At 41.4% G+C, this 24,301-nt stretch overlaps 1 protein-coding gene across 5 annotated transcripts in view; it reads right to left on the minus strand.

The window, feature by feature from the left end:
- Positions 1–24,301, minus strand: part of STXBP6 (syntaxin binding protein 6) — a 236,959-nt gene that overhangs the window by 140,736 nt on the left and 71,922 nt on the right. For 4 of the 5 annotated variants that reach the window (XM_014839989.3, XM_070504182.1, XM_070504183.1 and 1 more), the window contains one exon: positions 20,974–21,162. The exons of the other annotated variant lie outside the window; for it this stretch is intronic. In XM_014839989.3, the coding sequence (XP_014695475.2) occupies positions 20,974–21,162 (189 nt within the window). The remainder of the gene's footprint in view (positions 1–20,973; positions 21,163–24,301) is intronic. 5 annotated transcript variants of the gene reach the window in all.

Consider the following 24,301-nt stretch of genomic DNA (forward strand, 5'->3'; position numbering starts at 1 on the left):
TCTTCACATCGCCTCTCCTCTGTGTGTCTGATCTCCCTTTGCCTCTCTCTTACAAAGAAACAAGTGATGGCATTTAAGGCCACCAGGATAATCCAGGGTAATCTCATATTAAAATGCCTAACAATATATCTGTGAAGACTCTTTTTCCAAATAAGGTAAAATTCCCAGGTTCCTGGGATGAGGACGTGGACAGCCCACCCCAATGTCCATCACTCTCTCTTTGCTTGCTGTGTTGTTGCCACGCTGCCCTTCTTTCTGTTTCTCAAGGTTGGCCTGCTCCCTTCTGCCCCAGGGAGCACAGAATGTTTGTCTGTAGGCCCTGCCTGGGATACCCTTTCCTGCTGTTCCACTCCCTTCCCATCAACTCTGGTAAACTTTTTTCCAATGTCACATCACATTGATCACTCACTTCCTATTGAAGCCGTCAAATTCTTCCGCTCTGTGCATTCTTTCATAGAAATCAACTCAGTATTTTACAGCTGATTATTTAATTTATGGCTCTTCCCACCTAAACACCATAAAAACAGTTGCTCATGTTTATTTTTGTCCACAGTAAGATCTCAATAAAAATGTATTGAATGAATGAAAAAACTAACTCGGACTAAATGGTGGCCATAAGGCTTAGAATTGCTGATACTAACAGCAGAAGTCAGCATCTTCAAAATGGACATAGAAAAGGCCAAGGGCATGAAGATATGGTTACGTAATAAGTGCTACGTGCATTTCTTGTGCAGAGTGGGGATGGCAGTGGAGAGGGCTGGAAGAAGAGACTGAGCTCCCAGGACGGGCTGAGGATCCTTACAAGGCTTGCCAACTCAGATGAAGAAAGAGGACGGGAGCTGGTCACTGACTGGTAGAGATGAAAGTGACCAGCAGTTTTCCAAAGAAAACAGGCCCAGCTATCATCTCTAGCATGCGGTGAGGGGTTAGCTACCAAACCCAGGCCTGAAAGGTTATCACACCTCCTTAACTAAGGGAACAACAGGGGAAATAAAGTTATTTCAAACCCTACCTGCTTTCTCAGGAGGGTGGGTCCTAATGACTAGGATTGCTTTATTTCTATTTTGTGTTAAAATGGGTTTGGGGATAGCAGCCGAACTAGTCCTGACTTGCTTTGCATAATGGGAGTGGGATTGGTGGGGGCAGACAGGCTGAAGCGGAAGAGAAGAGCCAGCTAAGCAGAGGCCTACCCCCATGATAAAAAGGGCTCTGAGAGAAAAGTCCCGGAGGCAGCGCAGCCCAGGCTTTGGGGAGCAGAGAGCGCTGTTACCTGCATTACCTGCTGACGGATACAATGTAAATACTCTGGCCCACCTCCACTCAGGAACCCCCACGACATCTACACTGCTCATACTGCCTTTTGCTAAGTGAACTGCACTGAGCGGAAGGACTAAGGAAGCACTGAGATCTGCGTGTGAGCTGACCCTGGTGTGCCCACAGATATGGAACAGGTATGTCCAGGAGCCAGGTGATGACAGGCCCAGTGGTCCTCGGGTCCCACTGTAAATTTAGGCCTGGGGAGGATAAAGCTCATTTTCCCATAAAGTGAGGCCACTATAAGGCAGTGCAACAGTGGTGTTAAAATAAATTATCAACGATTACCCCTTAGCTTCTGGTGACGGAGGAATCTTCCCTGAGGAGTGGGACACAGCCTGACACAGAGACAAGTGGCTTTAGGAAGCAACTCTGTCCATAGCTTGGAGGTGAAGTGCTCAGACTGTGCAGATAGAAGGAGCCGGTTTGAGTCCCTACTCCAATATTTACCGGCACTGTGATATTAGGCAAGTTACTGAACCTCCCTCTTTCTTGGCTTCCTCATCTGAGAAAAGGTGATAACAAGTCACATGCCCCTCTGGGAGGGTTGGCATAAAGATGAAATGAGATGATGCATGGAAAGTGCTTCATCCAGTAACTGGCATATACTAAGTGTTCATTTAACGTTAGCTATTTGTACTGTTGTTCCCATCTGAAAGTTCTTTATGCTCAACTATTGGTCTATAGAAAGTATGTTGAACGTGGCAGGAAGGAAGAGTAACATCCTTAGGAAGGATGCCTAACTGGTCACCCCCTTCCAAATGATCAAAGGGCTAGTGGGATGTCTGGTAGATAGATGTGAAAGCCATCACCCTCCTGGGGGACCACTGTCCCATTCAACGAGGGAGTCCCATGTCTGAAGCCAAAGCTTCCACATGCCACTCATCCAGATTCTTCTGCTGTAGCTGTCACAACAGCCGTCCAACCTGCTGCAGCTTCTCCATCTTCATCCCACTGGTGGAAAGGAAAAGCTTAAGGTTTAGCATCTTTTATTGACCTGGCCCCTGGGGTCCTGGCTGCCTCCTATGCTGGTAAGAACAGACAGGTTGGATTGGCGGTGCTCTGGCTGCTTTGGGCACGACTGCAGGGTGACCTGGAAGCATGGAACTCTCGTGACCAGCAACGACTAGGAGCATTCAAACGCAAGCGGCTAAGTGAGGCTGGAGTCGTAGCCCTCCGCAGAAGCCACCGGGGCGTTAAGGCCTGTGATGAGCAGTGGGCAGCTGTGGTGAGGACGCTGGGTGCTCCTTAAGGCACAGCGCCTATCAGCCTGCAGGGGGGTCAAAGATCTGGCCTTGCTGCTCACAGCAATTTCTCCTCCACAGAGACAAGTGCCAGGGCTCTAAACCAACTGCACGGACAACCAGGAGATGACAACCACAGCAGCAGCAGCTTCCATTACACAGCACCTACTATGTGCTAGGAAATATGCCAGGTGCTTCACACATATTACCTCTAATCTCTACAGCCATACCAGACACCCAGTTTTAGAACTGAGGAAACCAAGGCACAGAGACAGGAAGCAACTTGCCTAAGATCACACAGCTGGTGTCAGCGCAAGACTCAAACCCAAGTCTGCTTGACTGCAAAGCCCAGCTTCTTTTCTCCACTTACGTCATGTAGCTACTGCTACTGACCCCCACACAGATCCAAAACCATAAGAGAGAATGTAATTTCCAACTGGCAAACAACTGGGTAATTGAACATGAAGAAAACATTGCCTACTAGGTATTGGTCACGCAGGTCAATGGAATTAAGGAAAAAGACATCACTGCATATTCAAATAGACTGCAGTTCCACAGAAAAGAATAAGACCTCCATAAGAAGTTCAAGACCAAGTTACAGCGGCTGGCACACCAACAGCAGAGGGCTTCACCACTGCCCACCGGGACGAAGGGAGAGCTAGCGGGTCAGGGACACAGTTGAAACGCTACAGACTAAGTCCTCGGATGCAGACTTCGGCTTTGAAAGTTCTAATGGTGGAAGAAAATCCAAACAAATGGCATTAGTTTGCATAAAAATGCACATGGAGAAAAGAAAATGATAAACCAGAAATTGGTTTTCAGAAGTTTCTTTTATATCCTCAAAGCGTGTTATCAAACTGCAGGGGATTCGAGCTCTCCAGGGACTGGGCGCACGGCTTAAGCCATCCCCAGGTACAGACTTGCGAAAGCTGCCTGCTGCCTACTGGGGTTTAAGGCTCTCCACCCAAACAAAGACATTTTAGGAAGAAAACAAAAATTTATAGTACATCAGCTTAAAACCAAAAAGCCCCAAGCTAAATGACTAGGCAAATGTTTGTGGGCTTTATTTCTGTAACACACCGATCGACCATGCCTTCAAAACAAAATACTGCAACTTAGCTCTTCATAGGTCAGCACTCCAGTAGAAGCCAGGAACATGGCACTTTCAGTGTCCACAGGTAACACAGCCATCGAGCAGTCAGGAGTAGTTCCCACTGTGTTCTTCCCTTAAACATCCCATTTTAAGCATTCAGTATATTCTCATAGCTCCTAAGATGAGGATGGAGGTGCATTTTGAATGATTCTGCACCCCAGCCCACTCACATACACATACACACAAACACGATGCTTAGCACACTGTCAGCTGGCATTTACTGAGGTCACCAGGCCCTCTATCAGCCTCTTTGCAGGTGGCCTTATTTAACTTACACACCAAGCCCACGAGGTATGAGTTGTCCCTGCTGTCTAGACGAGGAGAGCAGTTCACAGAGGTAGGTATGTTCTATGGCCACAGCTAAAAAGGGATTCAGCTGAGATCTGGATACAGCTGTGCCTGACTGCAGATGTGCTTTCACCACACCAACACCTGTCAGCCTATTTAACGATATCCAGGAGTATCCAGCCTCCTCGCTTTAAATTGAAACTCCACTGGCTTGTCACTCAGAAAAGAGGGATAATATCCATCTTCAGAATGGATCACTTCATACAAGCCAACACGGCAGTGACAAAACTTGTGATCGGGCTCCTAATGTGCGTCAGGCTCCTCGCACTAGATACCCTCTCTGGCCCCTCGACAGGGTTTCCGTTCCTGTTCTAGGAGTGTGCGAAGTCACCAGCTGCTTTCTTGCCGTTTCTAGTTTCTAGGCGGATGACTGATGACTCTTACTCCTTGTCATCAATAGAAGACGACTTTCAATGCCAGACAAGGATGATGAAGAAACTAACATTTATTAAGCATTTATTATATTCTGGGGCCAAGCAAGGTGGTTTACCTTTATCTTCTCATATAATTTTTTAAGTTCTCACTCTAGTCCTCCAAGATGGATGTTTTTAATCACCATTTTACATCAGTGGAAACTGAGGCTCAGAAAAACCAAGTGATTCTCTATGTTACACCGATTATACAACTAGTCAGGGGTAGAACCAAGATTCAAATCCATATTTTTTCTGTCTCCCAAGCCTTTGCCCTTATGCAGAGTTACTTCTGATCACTTTGATCCTGGAAATGGAAGAAACACAGATTATGCACAGAGAACCGTCACTTGATAGCCATCACTGGGCCATGGGTTTTCCCCACTCGTGACTCTGTGTGTGCCAAAAGCAAGCCCCATATCAGAAGGGCCTCTGCAACTTCTCACCAAGACAGAACACCTGACTTGTCCGCATACGCAGAGAACTCTCATCTTCCCGAGACCCATTAGAAACTTAGGAAACTGATGCTCTACAGAGCATCTCTCAGAAAGCCAAAACTTGAAAGTTCTAATTGGATTCAATGTGGGTAGGCTAAAATTAGAGTAATCCAACTCAAAAATCTAAGTAAGTCATTCCAATCCGAATCTCATTTTTAATACTGCACAGACCGGAGTATTTATGATACGAACTACATTGTGTAATGCCAAGTGCTGTATCCTCAAAAGACTTTGAATACCACCATCCTATTCTTACCTAAGCAAAAATTAAACTGGGCACAGGAAAATCTAAACTCATTTCTGCAAAATTCTCCCCTTGCTTGTGACCTGCAAGGCATTTTCAGTCCAGACTCAAAGAGCTCATTTTATGGGCAAGAAGATTCCTTTCTTCCTCTGACCTCAACATTCACAGAGCTGTACTGTGGCTCAAAATAAAATTAGATTTTGGAAGGAAGCAAGTTTGAAATATTATGTAGAAATGTCTTGGCAACAAGATCCCTATCATATCACAGTCTTAAAGCCAGAGAGTTTTATCTGGAAGGCTGGCTAACAGTGACTTCAAAAAAAACACCACAAACACTTTTGAAACTGAAGGAAGCATTTATAATTCTAAGTGTCCTTGTTCAGTGAGTTGATTTATGAAAATGAGTGATGCAAGGTTCCTTAGTATCAAGTTGCATTTTTTCTGTAATACTCTGTTAAAATGCAAAAACCAACAGCAGCCAAATTAAGTGGAATCAAAGTCCATTTAGCAAGCTGTCCTCTAAAATTCAAGGTAAAAACCATCACTATACAAAAAAGTTCCAAGCAAGAGTCCTTAAGTGTCAACACAGAAGAAATGAACGCTTCCAACAGATACACAAGGAGTAATGATCAGAACAGGACACCCCACATGTTGATCACTGTGTGTACCAACCCCAGACAGAACTACCTGAGAAGGTATAAAATGGGCGATAGTAGTTGCTCAATAAACACTCTCAGTGTTACTACGACCACCACCATTGGCTTTAGAGGCATTGCCACTTTTTGCAAAATACAAATGCCCTCAGGGGAGGTATTCAAACTACACATCAGTTTTTAAAGGCTTTTGTAACCTACATTATTTCTCTTCTAACATCTCAGATCAGTCACTCTGAGGAACTGTGTTTTTAATAGTGTGGATGAGGAGAGAGAAAGAGTGATGTTGAAGTGAGGGAAGAGTGGTCAACCATCATACACTGCAAAGAGAAGCTCTGGCAGGTAAAGGGTATTCATACCTGATAGTAGCTGAACAGGACACTTAAAGTACAGAGCAACATGGGAAGGGGGAGCAGAGGGTAAAGGCAAGCTCTGAAATATACACTCACAGAAAATCCAATCCCTTCTCAGAGCTCTGTCATTGCTGAAAACAAGTGATTTTTTTTTTTTTTTTGGTGAGGAAGATTCGACCTGAGCTAACATCCATTGCCAATCTTCCTCTTTTTCTTCTTTTTTGCCTGAGGAAGATCAGCCCTGAGTTAACATCTGTGCCAATCTTCCTCCACTTTGTATGTAAGATGCCTCCACAGCATGGCTGATAAGTGGAGTAGGTCCACACTCAGGATCCAAACCCATGAACCCAGGCTGCTGAAGCGGAGCATGCCAAACTTAACCACCACACCATGAGGCTAGCCCCAAAAGTGATATACATATATATATATATATATATATATCTTTTTTTTTGGTGAGAAAGATGGTTCCAGAGCTAACGTCTGTGCCAATCTTCCTCTATTTTGTATGTGGAATGCCAGCACAGCATGGCTTGATGAGCCGTGTGTAGGTTCATGTCCAAGATCCAAACCCGGGGCTGCTGATGTGGAATGTGCGAAATTAACCACTACACCACCGGGCTGGCCCCCCAAAAGTGATTTTTTTTTTTTTTTTTTAAGATTGGCACCTAGGAGCTAACATCTGTTGCCAATCTTTTTCTTTTTTTATTTCCTTCATCTCCTCCCCAAAGCCCCCCAGTACGTAGTTGTCTAATTTTAGTTGTAGGTCCTTCTGATTGTGCCATGTGGGACGCCACCTCAGCATGGCCTGATGAGTGGTGCCATGTCCAGTCCCAGGATCCTAACCAGCAAAACCCTGAGCCACCAAAGCGGAGGGCACAAACTCAACCATTCAACCACGGCGCTGGCCTCCAGAAGTGATATTTTTAATAGTTCCAAATCCATGGAAAAGGGAGTAATGTGACTTATGTTTTTCTTTATGTAAGATGTGGCACATCTGAATGTCTTTTGGACACCTAGTATTTGAATTTAAGTTTGAAAAATTTCTTTTCCAAAGAAGGTTGGCACAGCTGTGCTAGAAGTAAATGGTCTACACAACTCTTATATATGAAGTATAACAACTGACAAATAAAGAAATATAATTATGTACAAAAAAGGAAATGCACTAGCTCAAACAAAATTGCTCCTACAGGAACCAAGAACTTTGCTATATCAGCAAAGAATGAGGCTCCCCTGGATGAATCAATAAATGTCAAGTCCAGAAAGGAAATGTAAGTTTCCCTTTTTTTAAACAGTACAAAAGGCCAAGAAGCTTCAGAACTAAATAAACCAGACCCGACCTGATGATAGTGTACTAAAAGGAAAGCCACAGATGTTTACACGCAATCCAAATCAAAACTAATATTAGAACTGAAACAAATAACTGTCTAGCCAGAATTCAGGTTCCAAAAGGACAGCCATCAGCTGCAACTACCAAGCGCTCAGCACTGTGACAGGCCCCCCTCACCTGTGTTAGGATGCTTAGTTCACACAGTAGCTGGCCTTCCACCTTCCAGAAAGCCTTGGAATCACTGGGGGTGAGATGCGGGGTGGGGAGTAGGGGCTGAGACTGATTCCAAAGGGCTGTGATATGCTCACTACTGAGGGCAACTATCTCTAAAAGCCAGAGATTTCACAAAGATTTCAGTCCACCGGCTGGAAGTTACCACTGTAGCAAAGGTTCCATTCCCCAGGACTCTGGCCGGGGCTCTCTGACCATTCTTGACTATGCATTCCCTCAATAAAAAATGTATGAGTATTAACTGCCAGTACATGCATATTTATTAATCATATACTTGGACTACTCGTCTAAAATATTATGGTGATTACAAAACACACATGAAATATATAAATTAGAAAACAATTATACTTTAAATAGAAATTCTAATATTTTCTTCTCTTAACCCAATGGATCAGGTGGTATACCACATTTAGAGACAAAGACATTTTGACCTTTCCCCTCCAAAACTCTCTCACTGGATGCTCTCCGCATGATGGGTCCCCAAGCCCAGAAGGAAGTGACAGAGAAGTGGAATAAGCCTGCATACTTGGTCTTACAGCGGTACTCACACCCAATTCTTGCAATACCCACACCCTAGAAGAGACACATCCACTTCTTTGATTGGCAGCCAACAGGCTCTTCTCAGGAGTGAGTGGGACAAATTGCTCCTGCATACTGATGTGAAAAGGAACGGCACAGAGATATGTCCTCAGATTCAGCTGAGCCACTAATCCCACCTCTTTTTCATCTAACCCCGCTTCAACCAGTCACCCCCAAGGTCAAAAACCAAACGGGCAAAATCTGAGCATGTTTTTTCCTTCTTGTGCTTCACTGTGGTGGTTCTACGATGTCAGGTAGGCCATCCAACCACTCTGGGCCTCATTTTTCATGTAAACATTAGTGTTGGATTTGAGAAGGACTAATCTAAATACAAAAATCTAGAGTTCTAAGGGCCGGCCCCATGGGCGAGTGGTTATGTTGGCGCACTCTGCTTCAGTGGCCCAGGGTTTCGGTGGTTCACATCCTGGGCGGGGACATGGTTACCACTCGCCAGGCCGCGCTGAGGCAGCATCCAACATACCACAACTAGAAGGACCCACAACTAAAATATACAACTGTGTACTGGGGGGATTTGGAGAGAAAAAGCAGAGGAAAAAAAAAAAAGATTGGCAACAGTTGTTAGCTCAGGTGCCAATCTTTAAAAAAAAAAATCTACAGTTCTAAAAGAAAATTCCTAAGATGTTAATTTCCCTCATCCTGTTGGCTCCAAAGGTCCAAGTATTGGATCTGATGTAATGTCAGATGTGAATCCTTAATTAAATGCATTGACCTAGAAAAAAAAAGCATGCACATGTTTGGTTGACATTTAACACTTCCCCATCCCTCATCTAACAACAGTACCATAGAAGATGTCTCACGAATTCAGAAGTGAACCAGACCAAACAGATGAAGCAAAGAACTGCCTCTTGTAAAGAGCATGAGAGTTGGCTGTAGGTAAGACAGATACCTTCTTCCTCTCTTTTTCTGCAAACACAGACACAAACACACACCTACATACCACATTGACACACACCTGCAATGCCTATGGAGATCAAATAATATCTTAATCCTAAACGGAGCAGGCATCATATGTACTTCAAAGAGAACTTGATGCAGAACAATGTTAAATATCATGGGGATGGTTAACCAGCGATTAAGCACACAAAGGATATTTTACTTTTAAGGAGTTCTGGCAGATGTGTGTTTGGAAATAAGCTCATTTGGATCCATGGCAGAGCACTGAGCAGGCGCAGAGCACTGAGGTCCCGTTCTCCTCCCTAGAAATCTGGACGTTTCCTCTAACAAGTTACTTGTGAGCTCCTCGGTTTCCTCATCCGTAAAATAGGTATTAAAATAAAAAAAATCAAGACCAAGTTCCTTATTTCTCACTGTGAAAATAGAAAAAACAAAATATCCAGTAACAGATGAATGCCCTATGTTACTCAAGAAGCCATTAAAATTAACTTTATAAAGAGTATATGAAAAATAAAAAATTTTGTTACCATGTTAAATTTTTAAAAAGGACAAAATTGTACCTAGAATATTATAAAAGGGGGAGGAATATTAAAAAATATGAAACCTAAAAAGCCAAAGTCACTATTTTTACATGATTTTTTCCTTTATTTTTTTTTTTGTGGCACTTTCTATCCTTTTGACAAAGAACACACATATATTTATAGGGAGAAATCTAGTTAAAACTTTATGGATCCAAAAATACAACTGATTCTTGTCTATCCACAAGATGGAAAGGACTCTAACCAGAGAAAAACTTAGATAACTCCTGCTGATTCATGTTAGCGAGAATGTCAAAAAGGACAGCTCTCAATTCCATTGCTTCCTTTTATGAAAATGGAAACTTAGAGCTCAAGGAATCAAGGCCGGGTATATTCTTGCCATCTTAAATCCACTTGCCAAGACCCTGGAGGCTTCCCCGAACAGCAGAACCTGTTAAATTGATAGAAACATCAAAATGCAGTTGGGCATGAGGTCTACAACGTAAGCGACATGGAATCCACATGTGGTGGATGAAAACTAACTTGTGTTAAAAGTGTGTGTGTGTTGGAGGAGAGAGAGTGTGAATATCCTCAGAGAGATTTTTCATAAAAATGAAGTTCCTATTTTTCCCTTGAAAGCCCTAAGGAAATGTAGAACTGAAAATGATTACTGTGAGAAAAAGAGCATTCTGGGAAAGTTTTGAGATATTCAATGCCCATTAAACGATCATTGATTCCCCCATCATATGAACTCGGTCATCAGGAGAAACATTACGGTACTTCAAACTTTGAGATAACAGCATCTTACTGTTCCAGGTTACAACGGAAGCATTTATAAATTGCTCACTTGGGATGATTCTAAAAGTCCGAATAAATCAGAGAAATCTGCATTTTCTTCTTGGTAACTAGGTAGAATAAAAACTCCTGCTCAGTGATTTGATGAATTCCAAGGGAACGAAAAGACCACCCGGCAGCATGTTAGCGTGAACAGCAGCAAGTTGAAAAATAAAAGCCAAACCAAGCTCCCGCTGGTCTAACCCAGAGCGAATGCATGAGCTCACAGCCCGGAGCTCCAACCCAGACGGTGAGCCCAAGCCCACAGTCTCGGCAGGAGCGGGATTTTGCCTGATTCTCCCCAGGCACTTCATCTGTTCCATGCAGGGACAGACAGGTGTCTGCAACACAGTTCCTACCCTCTAGAGACTGGCAGTGGGAGGGAAACAGAAAGCAAACTGACAAACACAACCCAGCAATACTAAGCGGTGCTATGGAGACGACATGGGAGGCCAGAGGAGAAATGGGATCAAGTTCAGAGCACGGTAACTAACTAGTCCTCTATGCTTCATGCTGCTGGACAACTCAGCAACCCCACTGTCCTTGTGGTTATTTATAGCTTCTTCTGGAAAGTTCTGCATATGGTTCAGCATGACGATAAGTGGCATGGAAATATCACTCAGATTCATTCTCTCTCTCTAAAGGAACAGTAACAGGAAAGAGTCAGGCAAACAAGATCTTGATCTGGGCTGAAAAGCTGGGTCCACAGGCATTTGTACCAGCCTCTCCCTCTTCTGCTGTTTGCTTAACAATGCCCTCAACTGACCCCAGAGAACGTTTTGTTTTATTTTGTTTCAATTTTCCTTTTGATCCAGTGAAGATAGGTGTAGGAAAATAACCTCTCCCATTTCAGGGACAGGAACTCAATGGACTAAGCCATTCCTAGGTCCCCACAAAATGAGATAAAGAGGGCTGCACACAAGGACTCTGGTGTCCACTACACCCAGCCATGCGCAGACACCTGTGAGATCAGAGTGGAAGTCTTCAAACTCTCAGAATCAAAACAGCAGTGTGATGCCCCCTATTATCCTAGCTGGGTGGGGGAGATAATTTTGGAACATAGAGAATTAAGAGCAGCTTGGTTTAGAAATCAGGAGTCAGAATGACCTTGAGATCCCTGGCAGGTGTGGGTCATAGAGTGGAGGGAAACGTCTGGAAGGAGAGGGAGGAAACTCCAAGATAAATCTGGGTTTTTGTGTGATTTTTGTCTCTCATGACATGGGTCACAGAAGCCTGTCACAGACATATATTATCATGTTTTTTGAAAACTGCAGATGAGGGGCCGGCCCCGTGGCGGAGTGGTTAAGCTCGCACGTTCCGCTCCGGCAGCCCAAGGTTTCACCAGTTCGAATCCTGGGTGCAGACATGGCACCACTCATCAGGCCATGCTGAGGCAGTATCCAACATGCCACAACTAGAAGGACCCCCAACTAAAAAAATACACAACCATGCACCAGGGGGGCTTTGGGAGAAAAAGGGAAAAATAAAATCTTAAAAAAAAAAAAAAACTGTAGATGAATCATCTTCATATGGCAGGAAGTAGTGGACGTCCCATTTAATGATAAGATAATAATATTGCTCATCAAGTTGAGTACCTTCTAGGTATCCGGCCTTATATACACACATACATAGTTCAGTTAATCTCCAAAATGTCCCTGGGATATAGATTTTATGTCCATTTTATAGATAAGAAAACTGAGGCTCAAAGATGCAACAGAGCTAGTACAGCCAGTATTTTACCCTAAGTCAGTCTTATGCCTAAACTTGTGTTTTGCATAGCTGGGCTGGGAGAAGACAGGGAGCAACAGGAATTCATGGCGTGCCCAAGTGCCTTTGACTACAACTTAGTGACAAATGAAACCCTGATGATATCCAACTTGCAATACAACAGCAAAGAGCACTATCTTCCAAAAGTGGTAACAGAAAATTACCACCAACAAAGAATGCATCTGCGTGGATTAACTCCCTGCCTTCTTGGTTGGCTGCTGTTTAGGATGGCTGCCAGGTACATGGGGCCTCGTTAGCCACATTCCAGAAGGAGAGCTGCCTTAGTTTGCAATCTCCCTAACCACCACTTGCTCTACCTTTGCAATTAGTCAAAACTAATCAAAACGAACAGAAGTGAATCAGCTGTGAAATTCCTGTTCTTAACAGTGGGCTGTGTGGTGGGAGAGCGCACAGATGGAGTTTCCTTTTTAAATGAAATGTTTTGGCACTAGCCTCAGTGGAGAGTTTTCCCTTGTTTCCATCTGGTTTTAGAATTGGAATGCATGCAGCAGAGAATGGAAGAAGAAAAGTCTGTTGGCGTGCTAAACCACTAGAAAAGCTGAAGTGGTCATCAGCACCTCCTCTAAATCCTCGGAGATTAAAACGCCTTGCTCAAGGAATGTTGTCACATTGTTTTTAAGGAACAGGGGAGTTCTGTTTCTTGGACCCAGCCCTGTCCTGGAAAAAAACGTGAAAAAGTGTGCATCCTTTGGAGTGAGATGGACCCAGACTTGAGCCTCAGCTTTGTAGCGATCTCACCACCTGACCGTGGGTGTGTACTTACCCACTTTAAACCTTGGCCATTTCAACTATCAAGTCGAAACAAGAGAAGCCACATCACAAGCTGTTGTGAGGATTAAACGAGATAATAACTGGTAAGTCCCTAGGCATCCATTTTTGAACTTTCCTATTCACAAGGCTTTACAAAAGAAAATGTTATTACTACCAGTTTTCACAGGAAGACATCTAGAACCCCTAGGGAAACTCTGGACAAATTTTAAGGCGTCTTCTTTTTTCTACTACACAACTAAACAAAACAAGTTCATACACGGCTGTGTCCCTGTCAGGAGCCTCTCAGAATTCCCCTGGGGAACTAATTTTCTCTAAGGCTCAAACACATCCTCTGACACTATCATTTTAATATGAGACTTTCTTAACAGCCCAGCTATGGGTGTACAGCTTGTCACCACCCAGCCAAAACCAACCAAGGCCCAAGCCCGCAGGGAAGAGGAGTAATACCGAGACACGATTATCACCAAAAGTGTGTGAGGGAGGGTAAGAAAAGATGGTTGGTTTGGGAAGTCCTCTCTCACATAACTTTTATACTAGAGAGAGAGACAGAAAGAGAGATAAAAAGTAGAACACAGTGGTTAAGGGAATACAGGCCTAGAATCAAACTGCCTGGGTTGAGATCCCTGTTTTGTAACTCACAAGTTGTTGATCTCGGGTGAGCTCATTTATTTCCGTAAGCTCAGTTCCGTCACCTACAAAATGAGGATGGTATTCTTATCTACCTTATAACATTGTTGTAAGGATTAAAGGAGTTAACGTATGTAAAGGGCATAGAACCATGTTCAGATATAGGAACTCACCAAATACCATCACTACTATTATTATTCTTATTATTACTAATTCAAAGGTGGACTGGTGCCACCCTAACCATACTGAGCACAGAAGCATGCGATGGGTGCGTGGCAGGTGCTACACTGAAGGTCATTTATAAAAGACATCTGGTGGCAAAATCTACTGGGCCAGAAAACATTTCAGAAGAAAACCCTCTCTCTACCTTTAACTTCACATAACTGAGGATTATTGTTGCTACAACTGGTTTAATCAAATGTGTCTATGCATATATCATGAAAGAGCCAAATTCCCAATAAAAAGTATAACAGAGGATATTGTATTTTTAAATAAAAAAGGATGTAGAAAGAAGGCGATAATCAAGGCACCGGAAGCAACTTTGTTTTTTATTGCATTGTCTTTTAGAATGACTTAAAGTTTTATGGCTGGATTTACATACCAAGTCTCTATAATAAAGAGATAAAAGGCTTACCCTGATGTATATGCCAAAGGTCGGAGAGTCTATTAATCAACAACCTCGGAAATGAGATAGGGAAACACAGGGTAGGTCAAAATTGTTCAATGTATCAATTTTGAAGCATTGGGGAGAAATTTGCTCCTTAAAACATGGCCTGCCCTACACCACACTCCCTCCTGCCCTAATCAGAAGAACGGAGGTGCTAACAGCAGGATGAGCACAGCCACTGCAGCCACAAGGACTGGGTGGATTTCTGAGTCTGTCACTTCCAAAATGGTGACTCTAGGTTGTCACAACCTCTCTGATGAACATTGGTCCCTTCATCTGTGAAATGAAGAACAAACGACCTAATTGACAGGGATGTTGTGAGGATTAACTGGAATTAGAGCAAATAATACAACATATACAAGATGAGTGATTTTTATTTTCTTCTACATAATTTTCTAAAAGATTCATTTTCAGCAATATTTACTACTACTACAATAAAGAATAATAAATGTTTATCATTATTATAGTCGTTTTGTATTTCTTCTTTCACTGCCAATACCTTTGTACACCTCTGAGTTCAGTATGGATTTCTTGATTTTTCCTGGACAAAAGCTCTTGGAAAAGCAACTCACCACTCCTGAATAAACCATTTCTGTCTGTTCTCTGTCTCTTCTAATATTTACAGACCTTGAGATGACATCCAGTCTGAATTAGAAAGTAGATTAAAAAAAATTTCTTTCTTATGCCAGATCACTGACAATTAACTCTAGTTACCCTAATTCAATAACACCTATAAAGAATGTTCTCAAACCTTCGCAAATGTTTTAAAGTGTTCATTTGGATTATTAACAACCTGAATTTCTCCCTACATGATATGTATGGAATAAGAATGAAATTTGCTATAAAACTTCCAAGGGGGTTCAGAACCCTAGAACCTCAGAGCCCAAAAGAACATCTGAATTTGTCAAGTGAATAAACTGAAGCCCAGAAAAATTCAGAGATTTGACCATGGCTAGTCACCAAGAAAGAGACTAAGAACTATTCTTCTGACAGAACTGAGTACCAAAAATATAGCATTACGTCAAGCATACCAATAAGGTGACCCCAAGTATAGCTCCCCAAGATAGTGAAACTTCTCAACCTTAGCTTCAGTGTCTCTTGCATAACACTTTGAAAATACAGGTAAGTTTCCCCACTACCCCTGGTGCTGCATTAGTAGGACCTAGACGGAACCAGGCTATCTGTATTTTGAAAAGTTCCAGAGGTTATCCTAAGGAACACCTAGGATTGGCAACCACTGAGATAAAGAACAGTATTGCCAGGTTCTAGACTCAAAGTCCACATCATTACCTTCTATGGGGATCCATTCACGTGAATTATTTCATCAAAGAGCACTCAGAACTTTTTCTTTTTAAATAAGAAAATTTTGCTCTCTACAAATCTAAAATCATTTTGAAAAGGATTTTTTTCTGTTTTAACAAAATATGTAAAAGAATGTATTAATTATAAAAATTGAACTTTTTTCATGCTTCTTCTATGGGGACAATGAACAGCCAAGGAAAGATTTTTATCCATTTATGGCCATGAAGGCTAGCATTATACATTATGCATACTGAATTAAAACAGGATCAGGAAAACAGATTTTAAACAGGAAATTACAGAATGTTCAGAAGGTAACTAGCCTCTAATAACAAACTGATTTTAACTTCTTAGCATGTTTCTAGTTTAGTTTTACAGACCCAAATACCCAGAGGGGGCAACCAACAGTAGAAACTGTCGTGGGCAGGACTTGCTTTACACTTTGAATGAGTTAACAGTTCTAAGTTGTAAATAAAGTTGATACTATCACCAGGTATGTAATAATCCATAAATTAAATAGTATCTTCCATTTAAGCATCTATTGTGCATATACTCGGCACTGTGCCAAGTGCTATAAGAAACTAGGAACACACCGACACAGAGATCACACAGAAGCACAAGTTTACATGATACACAGCTGCTTCTGTCTAAGACCTCAGAAAGGCCATCTAGGATAACTTCTCATACCTATTAAGCAGAGGCCTAGTTTCTGTCCACCTTACAGGGCAGATTGAGATAAAGAGGTTAATAAAGTCTTACAATCATCTCACTAGTGACTCTGTAAGATATTTTTTAAAAATCAATTTTACTGAGATATATTTACATACAATAAAATGCATCCATTTGAAGTGTGCAGTTTGATGAGTTGTGAAAAATATATACAACCAAGTAACTCCCACCACAATCAACACATAGAACATTTACACCATTGCAAAAAATTCCTCCATGCCCCTCCACAGTCAGTCCCCAACCCCAGGCCCTATCTATCACCAACCCGATTTCCATCATGATGGCTTAAGTTTTGTCCATTCTATAATTTCAGATAAATAGAATCAAGTCTTTTCTGTCTGGTTTTTCACACAACACAAGGCTTTTTGAGATTCATCCATGTCGCTGCACATATTGGTAGTTCTGAAGACATATAAAATTATTTATTCACACATAGATGGACATTTGAGTTCTGATTTTTGGTTATTCTAAGTAAGACTGTTGTGAACCTCTGTGTACCTGTATTTATGTGGACATATGTTTTTATTTCTTTTGGGTAAATGCCTAGGAAAAGAGTTGCTGAGTCGTAAGTGCAGGCTTGACTTTATAAAACACTGTCAAATTGTTTACCAAAGCAGTTATGCCATTTTTACATTCCCATCAGCAAAGTATGAGAGGTCAAATTGCTCCATGTTTGTCAACACTTGATATTGTCAGTCTTTTTAATTTTAGCCATTGCCAAAAAGAAAGTGGAAACCAGTGCTTTAAGAATGCTGATCAACAGGAGCATGTCAGTACATAAGCATTTGCACCACTCAAGAAGCCATTCAGGAAGTCCAATGAGAAACATTCAAATTTTATCCCCAGGCTCCATGAATGAACGAGAGATTCTTTCCTTACACAATCATAGCTAAATAACCAAAGAAAGATCATCTTATTTCCCCTGCTCCAGCACCTTTTTGGATTCCTCCAGAGGATATACAATCCTCTCTGAATATAATAAGTCTTATGATCACAGGCCTCAATCTCTTAGATTATAAATTCTGCCAGACACTTAGGGGAAAAAAATTCACACAAAGAAACATCAGTAAAAGACATGGGATATATAAAACACCCATGCTTACATGCATATGTTGGCAAGCTTTTAAAGCTATGATATTCTTCCTTTTTTAAAAAAAAGTTTTACTCTTTATCTTGTTTCAAAAGTGGTTAAAAATTCTTTGTAGACATTGCCCTAATTTGGACAAATTTTGTCTGTTCAAAATCGATAGCTGGTTTTCATCAACTAAACCAAAAGAGTTGAAGAACCCGGCCTCCCAGAAACCACTGGTGCTTCACACTAATAGCAGGAAACAGGCTGTGACCCAGGGCTCTGCGTTCACTTCACAGCCTCCTATGTGAGCTGAGCTACAAAAGGGTCATCCTTCGACTGCACAGGAGAAGGAGAAACTCAGAATCACCTCAGTCTGTGAATGAAGCTGCCGCTCCCCTGCCTGGAATGCCCTCTGCACCCAGCCCATCCACTTTTCAGAACCAGTGAGGCCCTACTCTCCACACAGCTCTGGGTTCTCCCAACCAGGCCAAATTCTCCTCACGCATGCTTTCACATCACTATATTTTTCCTTTTTAATCTTTCAGAGTTAATAATCGTGTTTACGATTATTAAGTAACTTATTAATGTCTACTGCGCCTTCCCCACCAAACAAAGTAAGCTTCATGAGTTTTTCTCATAACTGAGCCCCCAGCACTAAGAGTGCTCAGCACATAAAAAAGGACTTTATAAATATTTACTAATGATTTACTTGTTAATTAAAACAGGACCTTATCAGAGATGTGACTGATACGCCTCTAAGCTTCACATAAGTTAGAAAATAAAGGTGGCTGCTTCTTTCTCAATCATAAGAAAAATCAAAATTCAAATAACTTGAGTGTCCAAGTCACCTGGCCTTCTCCTGCCCCAATTTCCATTAAATCATCTGCTTAAATGTCAGATCTACTTTACCAACCCATCGTATCAAAGTTCAAATCTATGAAAAGGATGAAGACTTTCAGAACAAAAGCCTCTCCTCCATTAGAATGCAACAAAAAAGAAATTGTCATAGTTTCCGACTTTAAACCTGAAGGTCTTGGAAGAAATGCGGTGTCCCAGGAAGTCTCAGGTCATTATCTTCCATGGCAGGGAAATGGTTATGTTACCTCACTGAGATGAGGCAGTTAGAGTCCCCGTATCACTCTTGCAGACTTCATGATCAGAAATAGGGGGGAAGAAGGGTGGCAGGAGGGTGAAAAGGGTAAAGGGGCACATGAGTATGGTGATGGATGGCAACCAGACTTTTGGTGGGAAACATGATGTAGTTTATCCAGAAGGCGAAATATAAACATGTATACCTGAAATTTATATACTGCTATAAATCAGTGTTACCTTAATAAAAAAGAAAAAAAAAAAAAGAAATAGACTGACAATAGCATATACCTAAAATGCAAACAAAACTGCCCTCTTTTTCAGTTATAGTTATATACTGGGCAAAATTCTAGGGACTTCTAAACCACCCACCTTTTCTTCAACTACTCATCTACAAGAAATCTCCATACGACATTAACAGAGCTTAACAAAATTAGAATCACTGTGTGTCCATGCTCAGCTCATGTTCCATGCAGCTCAAACACAAAATTTATTGTAATGCATTCTATTCACTATTGGTGCAAGCAAAAATTCTAGAATCTAGGGCTGGCCCAGTGGCGCAGCGGTTAAATTCACATGTTCCACTTCTCGCCCGCCTGAGGTTCACCGGTTCAGATCCTGGCTGCAGACACGGCACCGCTTGGCAAAAGCCATGCTGTGGTAGGCTTCCCACATATAAAGCAGAGGAAGATGGGCATGGGTGTTAGCTCAGGGCCAGTCTTCCTCAGCAAAAAAGAGAAGAACTAGCAGTAGTTAGCTCAGGGCTAATCTTCGTAAAAAAAAAAAAAGTCTAGAATCTAAACTTAGGAACATGGAAATATTTTAAAGACATGAATCTCATTCAGAAAATACTAGGAAGGTCTTAGGAAAAGCTACTTCTTTCTTTCACTCAGTCATTAGAAATTAATTGAGTCCCTATTACATGCCAAGCACTGCCTGGTACACTAAAGGGATGGAAATGTCCTCCAACATTTTTAACCTAATTCTTTTTTTTTTTTTTTTCTTGGAGGAAGATTAGCCTTGAGCTAACATCTGCTGCCAATCCTCCTCTTTTTGCTGAGGAAGGCTGGCCCTGAGCTAACATCTGTGCCCATCTTCCCCTACTTTATATGTGGGATGCCTACCACAGCATGGCTTGCCAAGCAGTGCCATGTCCGCACCCAGGATCCAGGCCTGCAAACCCCAGGCTGCCCAAGTGGAACGTGCACACTTATGCGCTGTTCCACGGGGCCGGCCCCAACCTAATTCTATTTGGAGTTAAGAAAGAGAGACCAATATTTCAAAGTCGCTTCTCTCATATTCATTTAAATAAAAGCTTTCTTGTAACCACTGAAAAGGCGTTCTTACCAAAGGGCTATGTTCTCATGTCATTTTAAACCAAGATACAGTCTTATTATTATCTTTATGTGTTCTTTCTGGAAAAAAGCTATCTCCACACTGAGATAAATTCTGATAAACTTCAATGATCAGAGGCTTCATTTTTTTAAAAGCTAAAAATGGGTCCAAAAATAAAATTTTCTTCCCAAGCCCCAATTGAAGGAAATAAAAAAAGATGAATGAAGGTGAGCTTAGTTCTTCCATTGCCTAGTTACAAGAAATATTATCAAGAATATTACAAACGCCCCAGCTGTTCAGATTAGCATCACCCATAGCTCCACGGAAAACTTATCCAAGTTTTCTCTCAGGAAACTTGGTATGAATCTACAGCAAATCCCACAGATCTCCTACAATCACAAAGAGAAAGAGAAAAAAATAATCCAGCAAAATTCTAAGCTTTAATAAAACAGATGCTCTTCCTGAGAAGGAACGGCTGTGAGCAAAGCAGTGACTTGTGAGCTGAGGCTACTTTCTCACATTCCATTAGGTGTTGATATTTGTCTTGAGACAAACTATAACTGATTATTGGCAACTGTTGAGAAAAAGAAAGCCCACGAAACTCAGGCTGCTGGTAATGACAATTATCCAAATACTAGGAATTACTCTAAAACAAAAACCTCCGAGGACAGCCCAGTTTCTGTCAACATCCTAGTGAAGGAAAGTACAGACAAACAAATGTGACTGTCAAACCCGCTAGAGCAGCTCTTAATGAACTGGAAAATACATTAAAATTGGACTTCATTACCTTACTCTTACAAAGCAACCTCAAAAGTAGAGGTAAATTAGGATCAGAGAAGACAACAGAGAAACAGGATACAGGAGTGGAAGAGCAGACATGTACAAAAGCTGGGTACATAACCCTCTTAGAGACCTTAGAATTAACTGTTTTCAAATAGAAGTTGTTTTAATAATATTAATATCTGGTTTTCATTACCTGACAGGCAGATATAAGTTAAGTATTCGCCTTGACCCCCAGTTGCCAAGAAAGGAATCTTTTTCTTTGTCCTCCTCTTGACTTGGACAGCTCCCAGCATCCTTTCATCAAGAGGTGCAAAAATTTCCTTACTGATGGCAGATTTGGCGCTCATTGTAGAACAAGCGAGGAGGGCACGCAGCGAATTTTCTAAAGAAGAAAAAGAAATGGCAAGTTGGAATTGACAATATTGTAAGGGTCCAAATAAGAAGGAAGAGCAAGTTGATCCGCAGGTGACATAATATTCAATTTGCGGTTTAACCTCCCGCCTGCTTGAAATGCATTACAGAATCATTAAAAGCAAGGTCTTCACATTTGTATTAACTATGAAACAATACAAACAAAAAGGGAATACTGATTTACTCCCTGAAAAATGTCCAACACAATGTGAGATGAGTACCATGAAATGGGATCTAGAAAGTTTGCCAATCTCTACCCCAAGTGCACCTAATTCAAGCTAGCAAGCGCTACCCACTCCCATTCCTATTCTGTAAGGAACACAATTTCACATTTCCAGTTGAGAAGTCTTTCCACCGTCCAACAACCCCTCAAGTCAAGAAATTCTTTATGCAACTTCAAAATCTCCTTTAACTGTAGTGTAAATCCATTTTCCTAATTCTACTTAAAGTGGAAATAATTATATCTTCTATATAATAACTATACATGCAACAGAAGACCATTAATTTAATCACCCTTCGGCTGCTTTGGATCAGGCTAAGTAATTAATCCTTATTTATTAGCCTCTTTCAATGGGTCCTATTTTCCAGTTCTCCTCTGCATCTAGCCATGCTCTGGGCCTTTGCCAAATTCTCCACATTTTCCTTCAGCCAAAGTGGACACAGAATTCTAAAAAAGTGTCTGACTAATGTTAAGTATTTTGGAAACGTTACCCAGCAGTTCCCACATGTTATGCTCCTGTGGTTAACTGGCCATGCGTGCCCAATAATTAAGAAAATAAAGCAGTCTATTGCTGACTCACAATGAGTGTCCCCTTCATCTCCACCCAAACTGACATATACAAAGTCCCCATGTTATATTTAGTTTTCCAAAAGTTGTACTTCCCTAACGATCTTAATTCTGCTTATTTGTGTTTATTATATTCAAGGTCAATCTGAACTTTAACCCTACCCTTCAAAAAGCTCAACAGTAACTTGAGTAAATGTTTTCTATTCCATCATCCTAGTCATATTCTATGTCTTAATTAGTAACCAGCATTTGTTCAAGCAATTAACAAATCAGAACTAAAGATGCAGAGAGGGCCGGGCCGATGAGTCGGTCACACAGGTTGTACAGAGTATTCAGAGATCCTGCACATGGATCAACAGCACAGCTATATATGATAACAGAGGCTCAAAGAGTTGATCAACTTGCTGTAAAACTGAGCCAATTGGTAAACAAATACCTATGTTCAGTATTAGAGATGCAGGAAATTATTAAGACATGGTTGCAGTTCTCAAGGAGTTGACTACTGACCTCATCAAAGCTTTCACGTAAATCTAGATGATTTATGATGGATGACCATGGCAACATCTTTCACAATGCAAGATTCACAAATGCTACCAAAACAACTGTCTACCTGTAACTGGTCTATATCTGTACCCTCGCGGTAGGAAAGAGATATATTAAAAAAGAGCATCCCTGTGGTTGAACAAACTTCTCCTCATTGCAATCCTATAACAGAACAAGTTTTCTTAGTGGCACCAAGAATAAAGAATTAAAAGCGTTGCTTTTTATTTTCTATCTATCCCTATATCTACATGCTATAGACCTATACCCAGATCTATCTGTGCTCTGATCATGACATTTTATCATTGCCACCAGCTTCTTCATACTGGCTGAGAATGAAATGACAAGTGTAGGGGGACCTGTTTTCTAATGTGCTGACCAATACCTGATACCCTAGAAGTTTTCCTAGAAGTTAGCAAACAGAACTTCTCCCGCCATGATTTACCCCATGCCTTTCCTAGGCAGGGTGTTATAATTTACAGGGACATTTTTTAAAAAGAGAGAAGCATATACTGGTTCTTTTCAAGCTCCAAGGCCTCTCATCTCTCACCATTTGGGGACATGTGAAAAAGAAAGCCACTGGTACACAGGGGCCTCAAACATTCTATAAGCAATGCAGAAAGAAAGTCATATTCCCAAAGTCATCAAGCGTTCTCTGACCAGCGCCTTCCCAACTGTGGCACGGCTTCTGCTTTCTTCCCTCGGATTCACATTTTTCTAAAACTATGGTTAAAAGACAGAAAAAGCTATCATTTTCTTATGTAAAATCTGTCAGGAAGAAAAAAGGAAGAAAAGAACATGCATGTTTTACCAAACTCTTAAGAAATCCTATTCTTCTTTTGAAAAACTAGTAAGAAATGGAATTGACTTTTTGTTTTTTTATACTGATATTCAGTGGCCAAGAACAAAAAAAAAGAGAAAGACAGAGAAAAGATCAAACAGTAACTTCATTGAGCACAAGCCTTGGAATCAAACAAACCTGGTTTCAAATTTCAGCTCCAAGACTTAAGTCCTAACTGCCTGGGTAAATCTCTTACAATTCTAGACCCTCGGTTTACTAACTGCAACTTGAAGGTATCCACACCTACCTCGTGGAACCACGTATTGGAAGAATTAAATGAAACAGTGCATGCAGATCACTTATTCTAATGCCTGAATCATAACAAATGCTTAAAAATGGAAATTTTCATTCACTCGTGTAGTACAGTATGAAAAATAAAAGACCCTCTGAACTTGTAGAAGCTGAGTAAATGTAGCCATCCATACCAGAAGGTATCTGTAAACGAGAAACTCAACTTTATTTACCGAAGTCTCACTTTCCTCATTCATGAGTATGAAATCTTCTAAATATGGATAAATGGTCTATCATATGGAAGGCTCTTACTAAGCGTTTTATAGGCTTCACCCTCAGGGAAGTCACTCATAAGAGATTATCATATTCATTCTATGGGAAATTGTCAAAAGCTTTTGTTCAGGACAATGATATTAACAGGCCTTTGTGCCTGCATGCATGTGTGTATGTTTTTAATGCCACCCTGGGAACGGGGATATACAGTGGATTAGAAGAGAAAGAATCCTCATGGCAATAATCTATGAGTGCCTCCCAAACCTGACTGCACATCTGAATTCAGTATAGAGAGCTTTACAAAAATGCAGACTCCTGGGCCCCTCCTTCATACTCACCGAATGAGAATCTTGGGATCCCTCTTTTAAACAACTCCCTAATCGGTTCTCATGCAGCCATCCTGACACCGAATTTAAAAGCCAACAGCCTAAAGAAGAA

This window comes from Equus asinus, chromosome 2, assembly GCF_041296235.1.
Source record: "Equus asinus isolate D_3611 breed Donkey chromosome 2, EquAss-T2T_v2, whole genome shotgun sequence".
Taxonomy (NCBI): domain Eukaryota; kingdom Metazoa; phylum Chordata; class Mammalia; order Perissodactyla; family Equidae; genus Equus; species Equus asinus.